This window comes from Ostrinia nubilalis, chromosome 20 (genome assembly GCF_963855985.1).
Source record: "Ostrinia nubilalis chromosome 20, ilOstNubi1.1, whole genome shotgun sequence".
Taxonomy (NCBI): Eukaryota; Metazoa; Arthropoda; class Insecta; order Lepidoptera; family Crambidae; genus Ostrinia; species Ostrinia nubilalis.
The window spans coordinates 9087747-9115068 of NC_087107.1; the positions used below are offsets into that span (position 1 = coordinate 9087747).

The window sequence follows — 27322 nt, forward strand, 5'->3', positions numbered from 1 at the left end:
AGTCAAATTTTAGCTACCCAAGCACCTTTTATCTCTTTGTCACACAACTTCACTAAATTTCTAATTCGCATTTTATTAACTTTGATCCTGTTGTTTGTGCAGCAGCAGCCACGTCACATGGGGCCCCCGACGCCCGGCGGCGGCGGGCCGGGCCCCGAGGGCGCTATGCCCCCACCGACCGCGCCAGGAGAAGCCCACGATAACGGGCCCGCAGCCCCCGCCATCGCGCTCGTCACCACGGGCCCCGATGGCGCGCCCTTAGACGAGGGTAGTCAGCAAAGTACGCTTAGCAACGCTTCTGCAGGTATGAGAGCATTAATGTATTCAACTTATAATAGGTATAAGGTGGTAAATAAACCATTCGTCATTCCATCCTGGTGGTATTGGTAAAAGAACGGATCGTATATGTTATTGAATCGTTACTTTTTGACCGACAATCTATTCTATACAATAATACAAAATCACTTATGGCAACGATATTATTGAAGAGTGATGATGGGGCTTTCTTTTTTATACAAAACAAGCGACCCGTCCCTGCTTTGCACAGGTATAATGTATTATAGTTACTTAAAAACCTTCCTCTTGAAACACTCTAAAAAAACCGCATCAAAATCCGTTGCATTGTTTTAAAGATATAAGCAAACATAGGGAGGGACAGCGGAAAGCGACTTTGTTTTATACTATGTAATGCTATCTCCATTTACCATCATCTATCCTGGCTCAATTCCATTGGTTTACAGTAATATGTGTTCTTTTGTTTCCAGCATCAGGCGAGGAGCCCTGCGGGACGCCCAAAGGGCGCGGCAAGGACTACGGCGCGAGCAGTGCGGCGCCCTCGCCGTCGCCCGGCGGTGGAAGCCACTCGTCCGTGCACGACGACTACGACGCCTCGCCCTCGTGGCCGCGCCCGCCCTCTAGTCCCGTGAGTCCGCGACACGACGCGACGACACCACGACACTGTCACACCACGCCACACGGCATCACTAGGGTTGACGCTCGCTGTCTATTGTTTACTTTATCCTGGACAAGGAGGATAGTGATACACATCTGAGATTGTTTATTTGTGCCTCTTTGAATAAGATCTAGGGAAATGCTCCTAAATCAAACTTAATTTCTCAAAGTAACCAGCAGCTCAAATGTACACTATGGGTTGGCCAATCACACATGTTTTTTTAATCCTTGTCTAGCTAGACCAAGTGGCTTATGCCCGTTTTCACCATCAATCCCTAATTTTAAGTGACCCCTATGGTAACACTCATCAGGAATTTTGTTTTCATAGGGTTCACTTAAAATATAGCGATTGATGGTGAAAACGGGCACTAGCCAAAAAGATTATTGATTTCTATCTAAAAAGAAAAGAGTAATTTAAAATCTGTATGATGTAAATAGCGAACGACAACCCTTCACATGAACTCTACCACAGTAGTTATCTGTTTCAACTTGTCCTGTCTCTGCAAGTGACCGTCCAACACACGTACTGTTTGGGGCCTCTTCCACGATACGAGTCCGTTGCTCTGCACCTCACCTACCTTTGTTGAAGCTTCCTTACCTCGCATGCTTGTGTCGACGCCGTTGCACAAATTTTACTTTTATATCTCTTCCAAATCGAACATTGTAGACCGAGGAGTTGTATCGTGGAACACTCCACTTCAGCGCAAATGTCGACTGATCATTATGGCCATCAGTCATACAAACTTGTGACTGTCAGTTTATTGTATTGTATACGTTTTGTATCGTTTTATCTGTGTCCATGTACGAGTGACGTGAGTGAAGTGGGGAAGCATTGCATTTTATCGTATCTTTCAGGTGTTTAACAGTCACATACCGCCGGAGTCCTACAGATCAAAGGTTTATATCTAGTTAAAGATCATTAAGCATGTGTAGTGCTCGACTCAGTTTATGAACACTCTGTGTAACACTTAGATATTGCATGAATGTCGACTTCCTTCTGCATAATGTACGAATTATGCATACTGTTTATTGCATTCCTTGATTGTTATCTAAACGAAATTATGCAGCAGCATCAAAATAAAATGACTTGTTTAGCTTGTGCTAGAAATAATTGAACTTCGCTTTGCGCTATACTTTATACTTCCTGGTGTTGGCTATCGCTTGATGTAATCTGCGATTTTAATGTTCAAAATTTTAATAAAGTAGAAACACAAATTGAAAATGACAAGTCAATTTTAAGTTAATTAGTTGGTCATTTTATTTTGGACTTACCAGATATATGGTATTTTTTGAGTTGATGTTTTATTCTTCTCTTCACTTTGATCTTGGCATTTGAAGTGATCTTCGTTATGCCTTACCTCAACTTGGTCTTGGATTGTTTCTACAGTAGATTTACATTTTCACTGTCTACAGTTTAATCGTTGCATACGAATGAACACATTTGTCTGCATGCACTTAATGTGTTGTGCTTGTGGTAGACTCTTCAAGTTTATGTTTACACTATACTATGTAAACTCAACAGTTTTAAATATAATTATGCTATGCTAGTTCTAGCGCATTTGATTAAAGTATTGTCTAAAATGTATACTGTCTTGAAGCTCTATATTTTAGACGAATCACTTTAAAATTGGTTGCAGGAAGTCAGAATTATTTTTTGATATTTACTATTCACCATTCATAGCAATGCTTCGATAAGTTTTTATGTCATGTTTTCAGAATAATATAAAATATGTTGTCGTGCAGTTTCCTTATGGCATTTTTCAAGAAATCTTTATCTTTAGTCTACTTATTGTATAATGTAGTTTCAAATATTGATATGGGTATAAATATCTTTATTTATCCAGAAGAATAAATAAATATCCAATAAGTAACATTGTGGAAAACCTTGGGGGAGGCCTTTGTCCAGCAGTGGACGTCATTTGGCTGAAACGACGAAGTAACATTATTGGTTTTCCATTTTCGGAGTAGCGCAAAGTTTGCTAAATAAACCGAACACATTGTGAAGCTACCTAATTCCCTTTTTAAGAACATTTACTGTAACGAACTGGCATAAAGACTTATCCTGGCATTGCGCATCGTGGTTCTGGTGTATGATGATGACGTTTGCGCCAGAAGTCGGACTCGCTGGGCAAGCTGTACGAGATGGACGACGCGCCCGAGCGGCGCGGCTGGGTGGAGCGGCTGCTGGCCTTCATGGAGGAGCGGCGCACACCCATCGCTGCCTGCCCCACCATCTCCAAGCAGCCGCTTGACCTCTACCGTCTTTATCTGCTGGTGCGCGACCGCGGCGGCTTCGTGGAGGTCAGTACCGAGTAAAACCAGGCCTGTTCATCTCCGCGAGTTTACATCGAAAACAAAACACGCACGATGGCCCACCTACAGGATACTATTCGACAAGGCCTCACATACGAGCGAACATTGACTCACGCACGCGTATCCTTGTGTATGATGGAAGAAAATAAAGAAAATGGTGTACTAAATACTGTGCAGTATTTAACTGCCCAAATAATAAAAACACAGAATGTACTTTTTTAAGTTGCCTCAAGACACTGAGAGGTAAATAAGTAGTTAATATTATTCATGATAATTCATGGTAAATCATGTAATTCCTCCACCATTTTCCGCAGTTTGGCACCTCATGTCACATCATTTTACCGAAGTCAGCCCTATAGCTTCGGCGCAGTGCCGATCACTGACGTTTGTCAACAAAATGGTGCTTGACTCTTGAGACAGGCTAAATTACACTATATTGTTAATGACATTGAGCATACATTTTTTTAAATACCTTCGCGAAGTAAAACTTCTGTACGTAGTACTTATTATTATTCTGTGGTAAAACTCGCACTAAGGCGTTTCGACGACTCGCTTATAATGCGAACAGCTAGGGACTGGAATTCGCTGCCTGCTGCTGTATTTCCTGAACACTATAATCCGGGCGTTTTCAAGGCGAGAGTGAATAAGCACTTCAGGGCAGATATGTACCATCTTAGACTGCGTCTCACTTAACACCAGGTGCGATTGCGGTCAAATACCTGCCTTGTCTAGCATACCTCGGGCAGACAGACATATCGAAACTATAAGGGTTCCTTGTCAGGACAACGGAACCCTAAAAATGGCCAAAAAGTTGACCACACAACCTTGCTTCGGGTATCACGGATTATTTGACGCTGACTACCACCAACTCAATGTATTACTGAAGAATAACTGCCGTGTTGTCAAACTACGATAGAGATCGATTCATTCACAAAGACGCGCCCCACCATTCTTCCGATAATGTTTGAGTGTTATCGGTGTACGCTAAATTATCCATAAGTGCACATGCAAACAATAATGACTCTGGATCAAACTCCTCGCACCTGCTTCGAGCTTTCCTCGACCAAAAATTGGAGGGGTGCGCCTTCGTGGATGAAACGATCTATACGTTTTTATAGGCATTAATATCTCACCTCAACTCACCTGATCAGCGTGATTAGTATTAGGCCATATCCTCCATTTGAATCTAATAAATTAAAGAAGGTGCTCTTGCAGTAGAGACTAAATGATCTTATGATGATAATGAGTCTTAAAAATAACTTCTCTGGAGAGTTTAACAGGTTTCTGTATGAAATACCTATCCATACTTCACCTCTTGTGTCTGTAAATAGTTCCTTCTTGTTTTATGATGCAGATAAAATCTTAAAACCTATTAGTTACTGCTCTTAGAGTCTGACATGATGATGATGAGTCACAAATATTACTCAGCCCTAGTGTTTATAAAAGGAGTCTGTATGAAACTCCTATCCAAACTTCACTCCTTTTTCTGTAAACGGTTCCATCTCGCTTTCCGATGCAGATAAAATCTCGGAACCTATTACTGATGCAAATCAATGATAAACATTCTCGAAGACATGTTGAAACCTTCTTTGTACATGGTCGTGAAGTAAGCGTATTTGTGCATAGGCAATATCTCTGCGGACGTTTATGCTAATACTCCTAACAGGCGGCAATATAAACGGATCTGACTGGTCTACTCGCCACTCGGAGATTATTCCCAATTCTACAGTAAATATAAATCAAAGCTTTTGTACTATAAAATGGCTTCTATTTTGTTCGGAGTTGTAAAAGCCGACATTTATACGAACGCATAGAGGACGAACGGTATTTGTAATTCAATTTAGTTTTACAGTTTTAAACGTGAACGTTTGCACAGAGTATCATTTTAGCGGGGCCACTAAAACGCACGCGCAACGTTCTATGCAACTGCAGCTAATAGACTTCGGTTAGGATTTATGTGAGTGCATGTTCTGCGCGGTTTATGTGAATAGACGCCATAAAACAGCCGGGCCTTTAACGATAGTTAATAAATTTTTATCATTGAAACGTTCGCAAGCGCTGGGCGCTCGTTGTTGGCGGGTAGAGTAACGCGGTGCGCCGGCGGCGGCGGTCGTGTAGTGCTGAGACCGGCGGAAAACACGCGGCATGGTGAGGTTTCCCGTCAACATGACTTATCGGCTTTCTCGCAGAACACTGTAAACCTTCGCACTTAACGCCCGCGCTCGCTCAAACTTGTTTACTGAAAGCTGCATAAAATCCTAAACGATTTGCCAATCTTCGGAAAATGAACCCTCTTTGTGTTAAATAACCTCCGCCGTATAGTAGCTAAAAGATGCTTTTTTGTTCTTGCTCAACTACAAATGCACATGCATTTGTTTGTATTATCATACGTAATTAGAAAGATGTCGCTTTCATGGTCGGGTCGTATACGAGGTGACACATTTGTGCCTGTGTAAAAAAAATAAACTTTTACCTACTTAACATTAGCATAATATTTATTTTCAACGCGCTGAAGCTGAAGTGCGATGTACGTCAGTTATTTTACTGTTGCATTAACTTGGTGGAATGTGACTTTATGTTGTGTATAAGTAACAGGTAATTCTTTACAAGTACGCGTGGACGAGTGTATTGTTGTTGGAGCTACTGCTATTTTATATTTACCAACATATTAGTTGGTCAGATGAAACAATGAGGTAAAGATTTTTTATTATCAAAGTAGTCCGCGTTTTAAAATAACAATAATTAAGCCATCTAAAATACAGGTAAGAAAAAGCTATGACCTACATCTAGCTCTAAGTCGCCAAGTCGGGAGGCATGTGGCTATAAAGCCACAGTAATCAGCAACAGGCGGAATGTGTGCTTGATTGCCGTCTCAATCAAAGCAAGATTTACAGTTCCCGCCGCCTCAATAGCTGCAATGCAAGGACGCTGTGAGCCGCTGGCTTCTTTGACAGGCGTCGTTATCGACGGAGCGCCAATTAGTGTTGCCGACTTAACAGCCAGCCGCTAGGGCCCCATTAGCTAATGCTTCTTAAACTATGATTACTGATGGACTTGCTGGAATACTAATTTAACTTATAAATCTTTAAATCGTCATGCATTTCGTTAACAAAATATGAATGAGTTGTGATGTAGCGTTGGTAACTAATGATTGCATTCAAATCGAATCGGCCCTTCCAGACTGGTAGTCTTAAATTGGCATTTGGAGCGACCATAAATAAAATGGTGAGGGGCTTCGACTGCCTGAGACTTTATTTTATGTTCTGTCAATGCGGCTGTAAGCGCCCGCAAGCGAAGGAGAGCCTTTCGAAGTTTATTTGGTTCATATGATTGAACGAACAGCTTAGTAAAGTTACTAAGGACCAAAATGACAACCTCTCAGCATGTGTCATGCTCTAGGGTAGAACCCAGAACATAACGTTGGTATTCTGTTTGAACTACAGATTTCGACAAGTGAATGCCAGCCCTAAGTCTACAACATAAAAAAGACATTTTACCAATATAATTCCTTCGCATTCCAGGTGACGAAAAACAAAACGTGGAAGGACATAGCGGGTCTGCTGGGCATAGGCGCGTCGTCGTCGGCTGCCTACACGCTACGGAAGCACTACACGAAGAACCTGTTAGCATACGAGTGCCACTTCGACCGCGGCGGCATCGACCCGCAGCCCATCATCAACCAGGTCGAAGCGTCCACCAAGAAGAAGAGCGGCAAGTCCAACAACAACTCCACGGCAGGTTGGTATTGTTGTCATATTGTTGCTGCCGTATTTTGAACTCATTACCAATGCCATTATGCTCAATTTTACTACTTCAATAGCGAAATCGCATGAGATTAAACATGACTGTGCAAAAACTACATAAGATGCCATGGAGCGTGCTATGCTCGGAGTTTCCCTGCATGATCGAATCAGAAATGAGGAGATCCGCAGGAGAACCAGAGTGACTGACATAGCCCGCAGAATCGCTAAAATCAAGTAACGTGGCAGTGGGCGGGGCACATAGCTTGTAGAGCTGACGGCCGCTGGGGCAGGAAAGTTCTTGAGTAGCGACCACGAGCCGGAAGACGTAGCGTGGGCAGGCCTCCCACTAGGTGGACCGACGATCTGGTGAAGGTCGCGGAAGGCGCCTGGATGCGAGCGGCGCATGGAAATCCTTGGGGGAGGCCTTTGTCCAGCAGTGGACGTCTTTCGGCTGAAACGAACGAAGATGCCATATTGTTCAGCTTGACATACCATTCTCGGTATACATACATCATTAGGTCTTCCAATTCAATCAAAAAGTGCAGGTTGTCTTGAAAATCGAATCTGTTGTAACCCCATACAAAAAAGGCCTTTCGATAAAGTGCTACTGTCAGGTTTTGCCACTTGTATAGGAGGGATGGTGTCAAATATCAAATAGCGTTATTACTCATTCGGACCCATTGGACAAAAAGTTTCTCGTTGATTCTTGAAATCAACAACGTCTAATTTGCATCAGCGTTCACTCTTAACAATAACAATGGAAGAAAGCAATAATTTCTAAGTCGATGACATGGGTTGATCTTAACGAAAATTTATGGAATTTTACTGGATCATTATGACAGTCAAAATAGAATATTATGGGACTAACTTTGACCGGTAATGTTTTGACTGTTCCATAGTGAAGAGAGGAGGGTATTTTAAGGCAATTCAACTGACTGTCAAGTTGAATCCCCCGATCATAACAAGACTTGGCTTCGCCAATTTATTCATGCCGTATACTTTACATCCTGGTTGAGGTATACAGTATATTGATATACAAGAAGAGGTAAATCTAGTAACACTTTGTCCGCCAGGCTCATCAAATTCCCAAGAATCATTCCCCGGAGGCGGCGCGGGCGGCGGCGGCGGCGCGTCAATGGATGGCTACGGCGGCCAGTACGCCGGATACCCGCCGCAACCCAACCAGTCACAAGGTACGTACTTATACGGATATTGTCACCTCACTAGAGGCGGGGTACGGTCGCTAGGATAAACATGTTGAGATTTATTCGTATACTGTGGCTGTTATGGCATTTAAAGGGTTAATTTTCAAGTTCATACCTTGCCCCGCCCATTCTAATTTGTCATCTTACTGGAAATGTGACACCCCTAGCCGTATTGGAAGTTCTGAACGAACATTAGGGATGTCACATCGTTTTGACAGTTTTCATTGATTTCATAGCTTGCCACGGTCATTCAATTCAAACTTAACCAATGAAAGTATCAAAACGAAAAACAATATTGAATGTATAGCGATTTAGAAGTTAGTATAGTACGGTCAGCACACCTTCAGTTAGCACGGCGTGTTCAAATGCTGTAAATGAGCTGAATAGAACTCGCGTTTCAGGAGTCTTGTTTTATGTAAATATATTTTAATCATACTTCATAACTTAAGTGCTTGAGTCCATTTAGTTGACTTATCTGTGCTTTTTTACCCAAGACCTTTGGGTTCTATTTGGTTGGTTAGTTTTAAAATATTTTACTTGCCGGTTTTCGCTATTACATTTTAGCTGCTTCAAATATATTTTTTTACCTCACGTAGAGTAAGATAGTGCGTCGATATCGTTATAATTGACAACACGACTAAATTAAATTGTTTATCGAATCGAGCTAAAATAGGGCTCCTGTGACGTCACAGGCGCCAGCGTCGCTTGTTCTGTTTCGTTGCGCCGTCTAAAGCGCGCCACTGACCGATCACTGCTAACGGTTCATACTGCTTATCACTAATCCTAACCATCGCACCGGTTACGAGCTAGCTACTGACATAACTGAAGCCCGATTTTTAACTGAAAATATACCACCACACATTTTGGTGGCGGGTTCCGTAACCTTCTGTGTATAGTGACGGATTAAATCATGTTTTTGAGGCTGCACACTAACTTGCCCCACACCTATAGATATTTTTGAACCATTTGAGTTATAAAATTGGGCAAAGTTAAACGTCAACAATCGTCGCACAGACGTTGTTAGACAGTAGCTTCCTCGGCGTGGCACTAAGACGTGTGGTTGTAGGCGGCGGGCCGGGCGGCGACAACCTCGCCGCCTCCAACCCTTTCGACGAGCCGCCGGGGCCGCGCAGACCCCCAGGTACTTAACCCCCCTCACTCTCTTCGGCTGGGCCTCCTCCAAACTTAACCTGCAACGTTGCAACACGACCGTAACGTCACTAATCGTCTAAGGGTGGTTTTAATATTGTGCGGATTTCTTTACAGACGCGGGATTGCGCAAGTGTCATTTTATACAAGTATTTGCACTTAACGCACGTCTCGCGTGCGTATTCCACGCATCACAATAAATACTTGTATGAAAAGGACGCGGGTGTTACGCATGCGGGGCAATCCTGCGTCCGTTAAGAAATCCGCACGATATTTAAAACCCTAAGCCCATTTTTTTTATTAACCCTGCCGATTATTGCGTGTCACATTTTACTTGGATTAAAATTGTGTGATTTAAGTTTGGAATGGGAACAGCCGATGTTGCTATTTGACTAATCGCATGTTTCATCTGATATTGTTGACTCGAACTCCATCATATCACGGTGCTCATAAAAACGCGCTACGTTGACTGTAAAATATTACAGTGTAACATGGTAACGGTCAGTTTGTGTGGTGATGGCTGGTGGGTTTCATGATTTCATCTTATTGTTTCTTGTTACATTCACAAATATTGTGAAACTTTGTATTTTTGTTATATTATTTGCAAATCATGGTTTTGTATTGTAGGGGTTGAGCGATTTTGCATATTTTGGCCGCATTTTTATTGTTTGCTGTTTATGTTAGTGGTGAACTTTGTGCATGAGTTAAGTATAATCTAGTGTAAATAAGAGTTAGTGTGTAATTAGTGCTTATTATTTTGGATAGAAAACGAAAAATCTAATTAATTTAGTTCAATGCAATTTACGAATTTGTTTTGCAGGTTACCAGCAAGGTTACGGGTATGAATATGGATCTCCTTACCAGCCCAATAGGCCAGTATATCCCCCCTATGGACCCGACGGTGACAGGTAAGATGTCCAAAAATTACTTGTCTCTTTATACAAAGTTTTCTACAATAAAAACATAATTAGATATGTCAAATACCTGCCTTGTTATGCATAAAAAAATTAGATCATACATTGACCTAACTATACCGACAATCTACTCAATGAGCTAGTTTGAAAGCCATTTAGAACTCGCATAGGTTAACCTGTAGGATCTCATCCAAAAGTAATACTGTTTAGTTTTTTGAGAGTTAAAACAGTCCTTATCGTTTTACTTTACGTGACTTTACCCAAGTTAATAATTGACAAAAAAACGCATTTAAAAGCTAAAATGTTAATTCATGTGTATTCTGGGGTTTACGAAGCTGGCGAAAGTGGCCTTACAATGGCAAGCAATATTTTGAACGTGTATGTATAAAAGCAATTTCACATTAGAGCGTTAGTAGCGCGACAGCAGCACGGCAGCGGCGTTTTTATAATGTGAAGGCATGTATCAGCTGTCACTTAGTATGAAATTTTCGGTAGCATGTGTTTCTCGCGCTGCTAAATCGCCTAAATGTGAAAGCGCTCTAAGTGCCCTGGATAGGGCCTATGTACTGAATAAACTACACTGGTCATCACAAAAATCGGCCCACCTAAGTTTTACAGGAAAACTCGTTTCTACTGACACAATAATGGTGCCCCAACAATATTGGTTTTATTTGAAAGCCTAATAAATATCCTTAAAGAAAAACACATTTAATTTCTTAATAAACGATTAACATATACAATAAATGTGACTTGAAACCTCTGGGATCAATTAGACCCATTTTTATGGTTATAAAACCAAATAATGATCTCACGTGTCCTCTTTAACAGATCGATAGCGATTAATCCCAACTTAACAGTTTTATAGGCATAAAAGTTGGCTCAAGCATAACTATTTTTTGAAGAAGTGACTCTGGATTCTTCTACAGACACATTTTTGGGGTAAAAACCTTTCCTTTAATGAAATGAAGTTTAGAACTAGGCTTTTAAATGGTGCCAATATTGGTGGGAAGTGGGGATGCATACGTTTGAAAGTGCTTGTCGCGGGAGGGTCGATTTTTGTGATGATACACTTGTAATGAAAACTTAACTTGTATCCCAGGGGGTACCGGACGGGCGGCGAGTACCAGTACGGCGGCTACGGCGGCGGCTACCGCGGGGGCCCGGGCGCGGGCGGCGCGGGCGCGGGCCCCGCCCCCGCCGGCACGCCGCCGCCCGCGCAGCCCTACCCCGACTACTACCGCGCGCCGCACCCGCACCCGCCGCACTCGCCGCACCCGCACCAGCCGCACCAGCCGCACCCGCCGCATCCGCCGCACCCGCCGCATCAGCCCCCGCACGAGGTGAGTCCACAACTAAAGATCACGGAATGTTACGTTTTATATTATTGTTTAATTTAGGCCCAGACGGTGAAACGCAACTGCAACGAAACTGCAACTGCTAAAGCCTGAGCCCCGATTACGGTAATTTTTAACGTCTCCAATCCAGACACGCTTCTCGATTCTGCGATACGATTGGTCGTTCAACAGCGTACGTCAGCTGTTTTGACCAATCGTATCGCAGAATCAGAAGCGCGTCTGGATTGGAAACGTTAAAAGTTACCGTAATCGGGGCTCTGGTCCGTGAGCACGTAGAATCCCGTCCAATGACCCCAAGCTATCCATCCTTATCGCTCGCGCGTAATTATATTGCTGTCGCGACTGTGCGACGCGCGCCCGCAGTGAGTGTGCGAGCGCGACAGCAACATAATTACGTGCGAGCGACAAGGATGGCAGCTTGGGGTCATTGGACGGGATTCTACGTGCTCACGGACCAGGCTTTAGTTACATTAAAGTTTCTGCCATAGCGTCCGTTGAGAGACCACACATGACGCGACCAGTTTGAAACTTTTAGTTTCAGTTTCATTCATCAGAATTAAATCAGAAAGTTGCAGTTTCGTTGCAGTTGCGCTTCACCGTCTGTTCTGGGCCTTAGGTTACGATCAGTGCCGTAACCAGCCTAGCTATTTTTAGGCAATATCACCGCGATTTATACATCGCTGCAAGCTCGCCATGAGCACGAGGCGAGCACGCCGCGATCTTGCAATGAATTGGATATTTGACACCATTCCCCAATAATTCTAAAGCACTACTTTTTTTAAAAAGACACTTCCTTCTGGTCTTAAAAACTTAATTTTTAATTACATACCTGTAAATTAAGATTTTTAGTTGCATTGGAATTGAAAAAAAAAAGAAGTTTCATTGAGTTGACCAAATTGTCACGTCATTGCGTCACATGCAAGTATTGCCATACAAATTAAATGGGACAGAGTGGTTTTGTGAAAAGTATGATTGGTGGTGTCAAATACCCTCTTCGCCCTCGCCACGATCTCGCGGCTAAATCCTCGCCGTGAAATCACCCAAAAATGCTCTTATACGCCAAATGCTAGTTATCTGCTATAACTGCATCCTGTGCCTGAGCCCTGGTTACGGCACTGAATACGATTGAAACATCGTACACGCAACTCTGAATCTTAGTGTCAAAATAAAATATCTGTTAAATCAATCAATTTCGTTATATGGATAGGAAGGATGGAGGCGTTTACGATGATCCAACTTCTTACTAATTGTCAGTCTTGGCTAGTTTAGTATTTTATAAGTTTAAAAACTTCGTGTCAAACTATTGTTTGTTATTATTATATATTGTTATGCATGATAAATACCATGTTTTTTTTATCCTAGCCAACACTGATCAATCTCTGTTTTAATGAAAACTGACATTTACTTTTGGAAAATAACATTGCTAGGAAAGTAAAGATACGTAAATCGTTTCCAGAAATGAATTTCAGTTTCAGTTAGTAAATAGGATGATGGGTACGACTGTATGCACGACCTATTTTGATATGCAAGTTCTATATCTAGTATTATTAAAGTCAAAATATTTGTTATTGTTAATTCCCCTATATTTGCTTTATTATTTTATCTAGAGAATTTTTCAATATTTATTATACGATGTATGTTTGTAATGTCAGTGTATGTCTTCCGTGCATGGACTGCATGAAAGCAATTATTGTGGACGTATGCAGAAATGTGCTTTACGTATCGTACTGTGATACTGTGTCAGGGCATGACTTTAAAATGATTCCCTCTACCATCTAATTTGGAATCGAATAGGATATGTATTGGAAACCAAATTATATCTTAGAATAGTATGATTTGTGTTTAGAAAATGTAGCTTTTAAACTCTGCATGGATGAAATAAGAGTTAGAAATTTTTATGTGATAAGTTATTTTATACATTGGTAAAACATACATTATAGATTTAAGCTTCTTTTTTCTTTAGTGTAAAGGAAATAAGAGATACAGGAATATCATTACCAAGTTTTAGGGCCTACTATACTACTGATCCAAAAATGTCCATCCACCAATGAAAGTTATTTCGGCGGACTCAAGTACACAGCGTAGACATCGCTGCAGCGATGACGTCACGTGCCGTAGTGTTGACGCTCTGTTGTGGTGTGTAGGTGTCGGGCGGGCAGGGCCAGGCTGCTGGTATAATGAGCTCGCAGCTCGCGCGGCAGCTGGTGGCGCCGCTGCCCTCCCCGCGTGTCCCCTACGTACGGACGCCCCGTTTGTACCACGCACTCAACACCGCTTCCCATCGATTGGCGACCGGTCATACTCACCCGCACGGAATCGCGAGCACTCCCGCCTCGATTGTCGATAGCGAAGCGTCCACTCGATTAGGCTACTCGGCGATGCGATTTCTGACTATTTCTCGCTCTTGACAGTTAATTTGAACTGGTGCGAGAGACAAAGCCGGAAATATAGCCGTGGCACGAAGTGGTATCTATCTACGTATCGTTTCGGTTATAGACGCACTATCTGTCCCTTTCTAATTACGTGCGCTCACGCCATCGACAGTTTTATCCTACGTAAATAGAAAGAAGCAAAATCATGCTATCGCCGTAAACGATTCGTTAGATATGAGAACAATCGATTTGACTCTTTGCCGATAAAATTGTTCATTTGATTCGATCATTCGATAAAACCATATTTGATGGCGATTCAGTTCACCCATCGAAATGAGTTTTAAAATGATATCAAGTACGAGTCAAATGAATATGTATTCGTGTCGACTATCGAGGTGGGACGTCAATCTCATCCGTGGTTTTGGCTTCATTTAATTATTTTTGAATAATACCACTCGCTTGACAAAATTTTAAGCTATCACTGTTAATTTTCTTCTGTTTTCGTTTAACTAAATTGGCTTGCGGTGTGATTAATTAATTGGCTTAACGATTGTTATTCGTCGGGCATCCGCCCCGGCGACGGCTCAAAATTTAAATTCGTCCGATGGCTCTTTCAAAATTTAACAAATAATCACAATATGGAAGTAAAGGTATAGAGTGTGTGGTGGTGGCTTATCTGACGACAAATTTTTGATCACTAAATCATGTGCATGCTTTCACATATTTCATGTAAGCTTAGCTATAAGTATGGTTATGTAGCTTTTTAATTACGGTATGACTCGATCGAGTGTATTTTTACTTATGTTTGTATGTATTTTTTTATATACAGTGTGAGTCACGTTAAAGTGTACATATGAAAATAGATGAAACTAGACCTATTTTTATCGACAAAAAAGAGGTCAAAAAATTTTTGAGATTTTTTTTTAATTTTTTATAGAATTTTTTTTCTTCAAATTACTTATTGTAAAGAAAACGTAATAACTTTTAAACTAAGCGGTATATCCTGATAAAATAAAAACAGTAATAATGCTAAATAACAGGCGATACTAAAAAAATACATAGAATACACAAAAAATGCCAACAAATAATAAAAAATGAAACTTTTTGAAAAAAATCTGCTTAAAAATTCGTGTTTTTTTGGTTATTTTATAAATTTCTCCAAAAAATGCCCCTATAACCGGTGGTTTTTATTACTTTGTATTATTTTCTATCGTATTATCTTTGTAAAACCAAAAATCGCATGTCTCTATCCCTATCACAACATTTGCTATGATCGTTTGAACAAAGGCCTGCCACAACATTATTCTCCGCTACAGGTAGAGACAATTTTAATTTTAACTAAAATGTTTAATTTACCTCGAAATCTTTTGTTTTTATTTGAAATCTAACTTGTCTTTATCAAAATTACAAATCTAGAGCCATTTTCAGTTTTGTTGTTAACGAAGCGTTGAATGGCGCGCCCGGAGAGGCTTAGTTCAAACGATCATTGCAAACGTTGTGATAGGGATAGAGACATGTATTTTTTTGTTTTACGAAGGTAATATGATAGAGAATAATACAAAGTAATAAAAACTACCTGTTATAGGGGCATTTTTTGGAGAAATTTATCAAATAACCAAAAAAACACGAATTTTTAAGCGGATTTTTTTCAAAAAGTATAATTTTTTATTATTTGTTGGCCTTTTTTGTGTATTTTATGTATTTTTTTAGTATTGCCTGTTATTTAGCATTGTTACTGTTTTTATTGTATCAAGATATACCGCTTAGTTTAAAAGTTATTATGTTTTCTTTACAATAAGTAATTGAAAGAAAAAAAATTCTATAAAAAATTAAAAAAAAATCTCAAAAAATTTTTGACCTCTTTTTTGTCGATAAAAATAGGTCTAGTTTCATCTATTTTGATATGTACACTTTAACGTGACTCACACTGTATTTAAAGCGTTCGATCGAGTCAATCGTGTGTAAGTAATAATATCATCAAAATAATCGTCCACATTTTGGGTGCACTTGCAGTGTATCAACACTTTTTTGTTATTTTTTCGATAGACCCTGAATTTTCAAGCTATACTTATAATTTCGATCGTTAGACCTCTTAACATCTAGCTCGGGTATATTCTTGATAAGAGCTGAAAATAATATTTAATAATATAATTAAATACCTTTATTGCAGTATTTTATGAGTTTTTATTAAAAACATCCAGTATTAAAAAACAAAAAAATACAATGTACGAAAAAATGCTACAGCTAGAGTAACTTCACGGTCAAACGTTCGAACGCAGGGTCTTCGAGCCACCATCGTAACATCACTAATTTGTCATCCAACGCGCCCACAGTACGGCGGCAAGGCGATCGGAGCGGGCGCGGGAGTCCAACCGCCCGCGGGCACGCCGCGACGGCACCCGGACTTCGCTAAGGCAGACGGGTACGCGGGCCCGGTCGCGCCGGGCGGCGGGCCGCCGGGCCCGGGCGCGCCGACGGCCGGGCCGGGGCCCGCGGCCGCGCGCTTCCCGCCCGCCTGGCCCGCCGCCTTCCCGCGCGCGCAGCCGCCCTCGCCGCAGCCGCCCTGGCGCCCGCCGCCGCCCGCGCAGCCGCCGCCCGCCTGGCCGCACCAACCCTACCAGCCACAGGTGAGATACTGATATAGTATTAGTATAGACATCACATGCTACCATCTCCCGATTCTCCCATATAGAGTAAGAGCTGGTGAACGCCAGACCTACGTCATTTTATAAAAGTTGAAAGTTTGTTAGCGTATGCTCCTAATATAGGATAGAATATTGGTAAATCATAAAGTTCTATATGAAATAAGGGCAATAATTAGAAGTAGTTTCCTCATCAGCCAGACAGTTTTGACAGTTCCAACTCCTTGCCAGACAGTTTTTTTAGGATAGCTGCCAAAGCCACGATGACCCAAACTTCATGATTTATTTATTTATTTATTTATTTATTTATTAGGTACACCAACAAAGTCACATACATAATACAGTTCATACATTTTAACATGGTTTAACACATGATACGTATATGACCTCAATTACAGGTATACACAGCATTTCTTTTTGCAATGTTAGGGTACTTATACCAACATTCTGACAAACTTTCAGCTTTTATAAAATGACGTAGGTCTGACGTTCACTAGCTCTTAGTCTAATAGGTTTATTGCCTCTAGCACTATAAACTTTCGTCTTCAAATCGTTTGCGTATTCGACAAAATTCGAATTCAACGATAACGTGACGATCTCGATTGTCAAAATTAGTTTCGTACTACCATTCCTCATACTAAGTGTTCATAAACACGAGCCGCTCATAGTCGACGGCAGTGGCAACGGCAGCTGTCGCCACCTTTTCAACGATAACGTGACGATCTCAATTTTGATCTCAAAATTGAATTCGAATTTTGTCGAGCCGCTCTTATACAGGGTATTTGGTAAATGGGTATATGAGCCGACACTAGCCCATGTTAACATGGGCATATAAATGGTATGGTGAAGTCAGAGATATCATCATTTATTTTTTTTAAATTTTCATACCAATAAATTTTATAAAATCCGATTTATATGAAAATTAAAATAATTAAAATGATTAAAATGAAGATATCAATTTTCTGACTTCACCATACCATTTATATGCCCATGTTAACATAGGCTAGTGTTGGGTCATATATCCATTTACCTAACACCCTGTATAAGAAGCCTAAGTTCACTTTCGTCACGTTTATTACAGGAGCGCTGTAAAAGTATTCATACTAAATCTTTTGATGGTCATTCGAACACGCAAACGATTCGAAGTCGAAAGTTTGTCTTGCTAGAGGTACAGTTTGCACTTCGCTCTGCTTCTTTCTAGTATATTAACTGCAGTCTCTCACGATCATGGTCGATGAGTGGCGAAGCTCGCCGGTAAACATAGCAATAAAATCTTATGTAATAATATTTCATAGCTATTTTATGCTTAAGTAGTTTACCATGATTGTGGGAATTTAAAATAACTCGGATACATAATATCGCAGTTCTCGATTCAATATTCACTTAACTAAAACATGTCAATAGTGATAGGGAATGTAAATGACACGTCATGACGCCTTTATTCACAAACGATGCTTGCTTAAGTGAAGTAGCAAATCGAACGCACAGCGTTGAATAGAGCTCTGTGATTGGTTGGTGTTTCACCCTGTGCGTCCACGCGCACTGTAAGACCTCATAGTAATGTTTGTGAATACGGGCATTAATGACTTAAAAATTATGGTTACATAGTGAATGTAATGTATTCACGCTATGACATTACTCACGTTTGAAATCACGATACGATCACCCACGGTGTAACAATTCATTCGGTTGGCTCGGTGTTTCCATAGACGATACGTGAAATACTTCGATAAATATTTTGGTCACGTTGGTGGTTTCATGTGTCCAACCGGCGAGTGGTACTAGTGGTAAAGCCTGGTCCGTGAGCACGTAGAATCCCGTCCAATGACCCCAAGCTACCCGTCCCTATCGCTCGCGCGTAATTATGTTGCTGTCGCGCTCGCACACTCACTGCGGGCGCCCCTCGCACAGTCGCGACAGCAACATAATGAGGGCTATCGTTTTTATACTTAACAGTTGGCACCCCTGGCGATTGACAGGACCTTACTCTACAGTGGCGCCATCTTGATGAGTGCAAATACGATAGTCCTCCTACCACTTTCGCGCTCACCAGTTGGTGCCACTGTCTTCGCTACTAGCAAGTGACAGGACCTTACTCTACAGTGGCGCTAACTGGTGAGCGCTAAAACGATAGCCCTCATAGATTCATTCGGTCGGCTCGGCGTTAATACGAAACGATACGTGAAATATGTCGATGAACATTTTGGTCACGTGGGTGGTTTCACGTGTCCAACCGGCGAGTGGTAGTAACCAAGCTGTGTCGATGCTTTGTAGACGTCCGGCGCGGCGTGGGGCGGCGCGCCGCGGCCCTCGCACGAGCCCTACCCCGCCGCGCCATCGCCCGTGAGTTCATTCACCTCATGTCACCACCCCTAATAAGGTCCCAACCACCACACTGCCCTGACACGTTGACGTGGCAGTTGGGATAAAATTGTTGCAACCATTATGTTAGTGTCGATCACGATGCCTTAGGCCCGAAACTGCGTTAAGCGGGCCCCGGCGCGGTTTCATACAAAGTGCTCCGTCGCGGGCACCCGCGCGGGGGACTTTTGTATGAAACCGCGCCGGGGCCAGCTTAACGCAGTTTCTGCCCTTACGTGGTGAATGGGAAAAATAAAGTTTCATCTATCACGTTGAGATATTTACTACGGTAAATAAAAAGTACAAGGGCAACATACGCATCAAAATAAAAAATAAGCTGTCTAACATCATAGTTATAGTAACGTGGTGATTGGGACCTACTATCCCCATACACACTCACGAGTCCTATATTCATAGCATGCCATGCCCGCTTTTAATTTTTTTGTGTTTCCGCACATACTAATTACGGCCACTGAAAGGTTAGCGTAGCACCTAGTTCTAGGGCAGATTCTATCATGCAATAAGGTTGGTCCACAAAAAATAGCTTCTTGAAACTGTGGTCAAGTTATGCAGACAACATTCTATCTATTGCCTCAAATTACCTCTTCGGAAACTTCTGGCAGTGGTTAGTGATTCAGTATGTGGCAACGCTTTAGAGATGCTTGAAACGATCAATATTTATGAACATCAAATCCTGATTTGGTCGAAACATACTAAAGCCTCTGGTCCATGAGCACGTAGAATTTTGTCCAATAACCCCAAGCTACCCATCCTTATCGCTCGCGTGTAATTATGTTGCTGTCGCGCTCGCACACTCACTGCGGGCGCCCGTCGCACAGTAGCTTGGGGTCATTGGACAAAATTCTACGTGCTCACGGACCAGACTATACAAGAATGTTAATCGTTTACTCGTCCATCTAGGTTAGGTGTACGGTGAATATGGATATTGCCGCAAATCCCTGACCAATCGACGTTTATTTACAGAGCACACCGTCAGGAATGGCGGGCGGGCAGATAAAGCGAGAAATGACGTTCCCCGCGGAATGTGTGGAGGCGGCGCTGCCCACCGGCGACAAGCGGCGCCGCCTCACCAAGGCCGACGTGGCGCCGGTGGACGCCTGGCGCATCATGATGGCGCTCAAGTCCGGGCTGCTGGCCGAGACGTGCTGGGCGCTCGACATCCTCAACATCCTGCTGTTCGACGACAACTGCATAGGCTACTTCGGGCTGCAGCACATGCCCGGCCTGCTCGACCTGTTGTTGGAACACTTTCACAGGTGAGCCGCTCGGACTCGATATGACTCCAATTGTGATTTTGCGACTCGTGATCCGAAGAACGCGGGTTTGATTCAGGATTTGATTTGAGCATATTTAGCTTACCATGAGAGGATAGCGCGATTTGTATTTACAAATTACTAATATTAAAGATGTGAATGAATGTAACTCGTAATATTTGTGCTGATCACCGCCCTAATTAATTTACAGAAGTTTAAGTGAAGTGTTCGACGCGCCGACGACGGAGGAGACCCCCTGGTACGCGCGGCCCGCCAGCCCCACGCCGCCGCGGGCCGCGCGCCGCCGCCTCGAGCCGCCCGACCCCGCCGAGCGCGTGCGCGTGCTCGCCGGCGACAACTACACGCTCGAGACGCGCCGCCGCCAGCCCGTCACCCTGCGCGCCGGCGACGAGCTGTTCGCGCCCGAGCCCTGCGCCGCGCCGCGCGCCGCGCTCGACGACGTGCTCGAGCCCTGGCAGCACGCCGAGCCCGCCGCCGCGCACCTCGTGCCCTGCTTCCGCGCCGACTACCTGCACCTGCCCTTCGCGCGCCTGCTGCCCGGCCGCCGCGCGCCCAGCCCGCCCGCGCCCGCGGCGGCGGCCACTCCCGCGTCGGCCGCCACGCCCGCACCCGCCCCCGCCCCCGCCGCGCCCGACGCGGACAACCTCGAGGCCGAGCCCATGGAGCTGGAGCCCGAGCGCGAGCGCCGGCCCGCGCTGCAGGTGCGCGACCCGGCCGGCGTGCTCAAGCGCCGCCGCCTCGAGGACTACGAGGACGAGTGCTACACGCGCGACGAGCCCAGCCTCAACCTCGTGGACGAGACGCGCGACGCGCTCGCCAAGCGCTGCGTGGCGCTGTCCAACATCCTGCGCGGGCTCACGTTCGTGCCCGGCAACGAGGCCGAGTTCTCGCGCTCCGGCGCCTTCCTGGCGCTGGCCGGCAAGCTGCTGCTGCTGCACCACGAGCACGCGCCGCGCGCCGCCCGCGCGCGCGCCTACGAGCCGGCGCGCGACGACGCCGAGCCCGACGCCTGCTGCTCGTCGCTGCGCGGCGCCGCCGAGTGGTGGTGGGACGCGCTGGCGCAGCTGCGCGAGGACGCGCTCGTGTGCTGCGCCAACGTGGCGGGCGGCGTGGAGCTGGCGGCGCAGCCCGAGGCCGTGGCGCGGCCGCTGCTGGACGGGCTGCTGCACTGGAGCGTGTGCCCGGCGGCCGTGGCCGGCGACGCGCCGCCCGCCGCGCACGCCGGCTCGCCGCTGTCGCCGCGCCGCCTGGCGCTGGAGGCGCTGTGCAAGCTGTGCGTGACGGACGCCAACGTGGACCTGGTGCTGGCCACGCCGCCGCGCGGCCGCATCGGCGCGCTGTGCGCGGGGCTGGCGCGCGACCTGTGCCGGCCGGAGCGGCCGGTGGTGCGCGAGTTCGCCGTGAACCTGCTGCACTACCTGGCGGGCGCGGGCGGCGGCGCGGCGCGCGAGGTGGCGGCGCAGGCGGCGGCCGTGGCGCAGCTGGTGGCGTTCATCGAGCGCGCCGAGCACGCGGCGCTGGGCGTGGTGAACCAGCACGGCGTGGCGGCGCTGCGCGACAACCCGGACGCGATGGGCACGTCGCTGGACATGCTGCGGCGCGCGGCGGCCACGCTGCGGCGGCTGGCGGGGCACGCGGAGAACCGGCCGCTGCTGCGGCGGCACGAGCGGCGGCTGCTGGCGCTGGTGATGAGCCAGATCCTGGACCAGAAGGTGGCGCACGAGCTGGCGGGCGTGCTGTTCGCGCTGGCGCAGGCGCGCGACTGAGTGTGACGTCACGCGCCGTGTACATAGGGGGCGCCGGCCGGACTGTTAGCCCCTCCGGTTTTGTTATTTATGTCCGTGATGATTTATTTACGAGAATGTCGATGTGCATTACGATTTCTATTGTTCGATCGAAGAAAGATGTATTATAACTCGTAATTTTGATTTTTATAATAAAATGGGACTTGAATCTGTTTATTGGTTTTATGATGGAGATTTTATACCGAGTACCTTTAGCGCCTTTGTCTATAAGAGAATACGTAGTGGAGAGTGTGAGGAGCTTATGTGGGCTATAAGTTTTAATTAAGTTTAATGTGAATTATTACAATAATCTATAATATATTGAAATTGAATCTGAATTTTATTTATTTATTTTGTGAATTGGCATTTTATGATTTTGTAAACCTCGTTTAAAATTCACATTTTAAAATAAAAACAGAAGCAAGTATATCAGAATTTTTAAAATTACCTTTGGGGCCTTATTTCTTTTACCGTAAATTGGGGGATAATATATTTTTTGTTATTGTTTTGATGACTCATTTCTATTCACACAAAAAATAATTAAAATGAGGGGAAAAAATATGAAATAAAAACCCTTTGCCCTACCCTTTAGTATATTATCCCTTTGTTAGAAAACCTGTTATGTACCTGTATATACCTAGTGGAACGATAGATGCACCCTTTCCGTCGCTCCATTTTGATTTGAGTTGCTCTAAAAGAGTGAAATGATATTATTTATTTGAGATTATAATATGCTAACTGCAAAACGTGCTGTCGTCGCCGGTAATCTACAATAGCTCTAAAAAACACTACTTATAAAACTTTCTCTTATGCCTGTAACTGCTGCTCCGGCAGAGAAACACAAGGCACAAAACAGCTAGTGGAGAAATTGATGCTATATTATTGTAGGCGCGCGCTATTCCTTTTATTTTATTTTATGCGAATAACTAATTTAGTTGGCTAGGTTTGGCAAAACTTTGCAACAAAAAATCTGCACAGGAGTAAAGTTTATTTTGGCGCGAAAAATAAGCACAGTTTGACATTTCAACAAGAAATACACGTGAATGGAATTTGGCGCGTAATTTAAATTTAGTACTGCCTTTCAAAAGGGTTTCCATAAACTTAAATGAAAATGGTCGCTTTGATAGACTTGGAAGTAAAAATAAGAAAAATGAATTAATGTTGTTGGCTTTTTTCTTGAACCGCCTGGCTTTCATTGCACGCATTTGGTAAAAAATGCTGTCCTAGTATAGTAGTAAGTAAATGGGACCAAATCCATAGTAAAGCTTCCAAATCAATGATGGTAAGTAAGTAATGCAATATGGAAAAGTAAAGTTCTGTCGAGTTGGAAATGAGGGTTATTCGATTGTATGAAAGTTATTTTTTTTATTTTCCTACTATTTTTAAAGTCAATGGGTTCGATCCCCATTGCCTAACAAGGGTTTTCATTCATAGTGGAGTAAGATCATGGAATAGTTCTAGTAGTTCCCAGTTTCTGCGTGAATTTAGGTCTGTTACTGAAAGCTCCAAGTGATAAGAGTGGAAGAAGTAAAATAGGCGAACTTAATGCCATATGGCATTCTCTTCCAGTCAACCGTTGGGCCAACAGAAAATCAAAGAATTATAACGCGCGTAGCCCGTTTGTGTTACTATTTATCAGTAATTCTATTTACCAATGGGCAACAGTGTTACTCAAAATGGTGTGACTCAACGGGAACAAAGGGTTTTCAAAATTCGGGATATTATAAAGTATCCTGTTATCAGTCGGTTTTACAAAACTGATTTTTTAGGATTCTGATGCAGTTGATGCAGTGCGTCGTATTCTTATCAGAATTAATCATACTTTTCTGGCAGCTAAGAATAATTGACATGTGTCTCAAAATTCGTTATTCAACTATTCCTACTGATTTGTCACCCATCACTATCCGTGAATGTTTGGTTTGATTTATATTTAAAATTCCCTTTTCGTATAACGTTAGCAATAGGTATTCTATATCACAATTTTAAGTTACAGCGATGAAAATAGTAAAGTACTGTTTTAGTGTAGTTTTGTTAGTCTGATGTCGCGTGATCCTATCGATTACCTGCGATGGAGTGTCAGTCGAGCGATAGTAAAAAATTGTTCAAAGTATTCGACGCCTCGAAACGCAAGCGCACCAGGAAGAAGCGGGAAGGACTGGACGACTCGAACTCCATAGCCACGGATGACTCTACAAGCGTAAGTATGATTGGTATACCATGACCATATAGCCACGTGATTCAGCAATAACGCTCGTATTTACAAACGATGCTTGCATGTGAAGCCAGAAAATCGAACGCATAGCGTTAAATAGAGCTCTTATGATTGGTTCATGTGTCACCTTGGTGCGTCCACGCGCACTGTGTGACCTCATAGTAAGTACATAGTGTTTGTGAATACGGGCGTAAGATAATCAAGTATTGTTGATGCGAGTTGTTAGGTAAAATTCGGTTACTCTGTTCCCATCAGTTATACTTGAGTGGTGCGCGAGGTTTATTCTCTCATCCTCATTGCTGTAGTGTAGCGAGCAGTGAGTCTTTATGAATGTGTTTGCAGCAAACAGATTGGTTTTAGAAAGAAAAAGATTCAGTTCTTGCATGCACTAAACATGAGTTCACTATTGCATTCTCTATTGTTAAAATACCTGGCAGTGCTCACTCTTGTAAAAATTAGGGAAATAAAATTATTATTTCAAATAGGGTTGTCAAGCAACAGTGATGCGCGTGTCCTCGGCCAAGGCGAGCCTGCAAGACATTCCCACGGCGCAGACGGTCGCCGTCACCGGAGACAATGTGGACCCCAAAAGGTTCCTGCTATTCCTTTTATTTTCTATTATTTATTTAAGTAGATATCTTACACCAAGTAAGATGGGAAACTAGCAATACTCAGGTAGTATTCTTCTGTCAGGTATATCATACTTTTTTTCGAGAATAAGCTGAGAATCGATTGTGAAAGTGCAAGTTTAGTTTTTTTTTTTGCTTTCGGTCATCATTTTACGTTTCCTCCTGTACGTGTAGAGATCGGGACAGCAGCCCTTCGGTGTCCCGCTCGCCAGGCCGCGGCGACACCCGCCACTCGTGTCGCTCGCCGCGCCGGCATCGGCGCAGCACGTATGATTTATTTTCATATCTTTCTACAATATGTCCCGTAGTTGACATCATTACAGTAGTCTGCTCTGTTAGCCCTTAGCATTCAGTAAGTCTAAAGTGTATTTTGTCTACAGAAGGGACGGCGTCTCCTTAGCACTCAAAGCTGGTCTAGTCTCGACTCCACGCTCCACTTCGCCGCATCAGGTACCTTACCTCAATAAAAGGAACATACACGTACTTCTTTGAGGAGGCCTATAATAGACCATGCATTATAATTTTAGGAGGCCGACGGCGCTATAGACTCCATTCCGCAAGATCAAGATTCATTCATCTATGCTTTCTTAGAAGAAGCCATCAAAAGGGACAAAAAGAGGTAAACGTCTGCTACTCATGCTTAGGTACATAAGTAAAGTAAAGGTATAGGCGACAATAGCCGGCATCGGACTAACCTATTCGTTGCTAGATTGATCCTCAGTTTTTTGTTTGGTTTTTAAAAATCGCTCTGACGCACGTCAAATATAGGCAACGCGAGCGCCACTCTCGTCGTCACGAAGACCGGCGGATGAGCCACGAGCACGAACGCGAGGTCTCCGGCCACCGCGAGCACCGCCACCGCCACCGCCGGCGCCACGATCACGACGCCTCTAGGGAGCGGGACAGGTCAGTTCAGTATACCAACCGCTCACAATCTTCCCAGACGTAACCTGTGCTGACATCGCAAGGCTCTACAAAGCGTATTTTTGTGATTTTTTCATGTTCAGGCCTAAGAAAGAGGAGGCAGTAGCTCCAGCAGTTGATCAGGCTGTTCTCTTCGAAACCTTTGCGAAGATATGCTCTCAGTTGAACGCGAAGTCTACTGCGTACGCTAACCCTGTGGTAAGTTCGTTTGAGTTATAAATACAATGTGAATAAGTATCTAGTTTTTTCATAAATGTAACTTTCAGCCTCGAACTCTCAGCCATAAGTCACTGCAGTGCGAAGTGGTGTCCCGTCGCGACTCCTATGACGTAGACCACCACCCTGTGCGCCTGCGCAGCCACGAGCATTCCCGCGAGAACGTGTGCAAGACGCGCAGCCAGGACAACTGCCGCGGCCGCGTCTACAGCCACGAGCGGATACCGGCCAATCCACGGCCCGACAAAGATAAATGCAACTGCTGTTACGACAAAGACGTCGCTAAATATTCCAGCAAACTCAATATGACTCGGTCAAAGATGAGAAACGTCGACGATGACAGATACCCCGATTATCCCCCTGAAAATCCCCGGAATCACTTGGACCACGGCTACAGATCTCGAGCTCCTGATAATAGAGATTACAGAGACTATGATAGAGAATTCGCGAAAGAAAAGCATTACGAAAATGATAAGAGGAGGTATTACGATCAAAAAACCAGCAGGAGTTTCGAGGTTTCAAGAGATGGGTATCCTGACGACGAGAAGTATTGTAGACGCACTGCTAGAAGCGATAACAATAAGGAGAAGCATTATGATGAAAGAGACAAATATTATGAAGAGAAGCACATGGATCCTCGTGATCGGTATTTGCCGAGTAAAGATCGTCGCGTGAAACGAAACTTGGATCGATTCGAGCGGACATCCGTCGCGTCGAGAGATGACGATTACAGGGATAGAGACAGGGATAGGTATTCAGAACGGGAAAGAGATTCAGGGCTAAGTGTTGCCGACGGAGAGAACAGCACTGTTAGCGGAAAGAGTAATTACCTGAGAGTAGTCAAAGTAAGTAATCCGCAGACATTTTACATTACAAGTAGGTACTTGGTCATGAGTTGTATATAATAAAATAATTATTGCAGCAAGAAATTGCGGAGCAAAGGGAAGCTATGGACAAAATGATGAAGTTGTGGAAAGAGCTGATGCGTTGTTTCAAAGGGATGTCGACGCAAGGACAGACGAAATCCGTTCACGTGAGCGAAGACATATTCTAACTGTAGATTTCTTGAAGAAAACGTAACTTTAGAGTAAAAGACACTCTTGGTCCTTTATAAAGCCCAGTACCTCTAGTAGGCTAAAAACTGCCCTGCTGAAGTTATGTACCATTACTGAACTTTTTAGGAGTCGGCGGCCAACGCCCAAGAGTCGGCGGCGGCGCAGCTGCGTCTGTGGCGCGAGTGCATGCGCCGATACGAGA

General features: G+C 44.0%; 2 protein-coding genes across 2 annotated transcripts in view; both read left to right on the plus strand.

The window, feature by feature from the left end:
- LOC135081885 (trithorax group protein osa) overlaps positions 1-22422 on the plus strand; it is a 106924-nt gene extending 84502 nt beyond the window's left edge. The window contains exons 7-19 of the mRNA XM_063976669.1: positions 103-304; positions 765-922; positions 1807-1848; positions 3064-3252; positions 6786-7002; positions 8081-8200; positions 10182-10269; positions 11375-11615; positions 13775-13867; positions 16336-16629; positions 18919-18987; positions 19990-20282; positions 20491-22422. Of these exons, the coding sequence (XP_063832739.1) occupies positions 103-304; positions 765-922; positions 1807-1848; positions 3064-3252; positions 6786-7002; positions 8081-8200; positions 10182-10269; positions 11375-11615; positions 13775-13867; positions 16336-16629; positions 18919-18987; positions 19990-20282; positions 20491-22066 (3582 nt within the window). The 3' untranslated portion in view covers positions 22067-22422. The remainder of the gene's footprint in view (positions 1-102; positions 305-764; positions 923-1806; positions 1849-3063; positions 3253-6785; positions 7003-8080; positions 8201-10181; positions 10270-11374; positions 11616-13774; positions 13868-16335; positions 16630-18918; positions 18988-19989; positions 20283-20490) is intronic.
- Positions 22423-23970: 1548 nt separating this feature from the next.
- LOC135081886 (uncharacterized protein DDB_G0283697-like) lies at positions 23971-27119 on the plus strand. The gene is made up of 9 exons (XM_063976670.1): positions 23971-24281; positions 24782-24888; positions 25100-25192; positions 25306-25375; positions 25453-25544; positions 25694-25831; positions 25933-26047; positions 26116-26910; positions 26988-27119. Exons 1-9 carry the CDS (start codon positions 24153-24155, stop codon positions 27117-27119), a joined length of 1671 nt encoding a protein of 556 aa, XP_063832740.1. The 5' UTR covers positions 23971-24152.
- Positions 27120-27322: the final 203 nt, after the last annotated feature.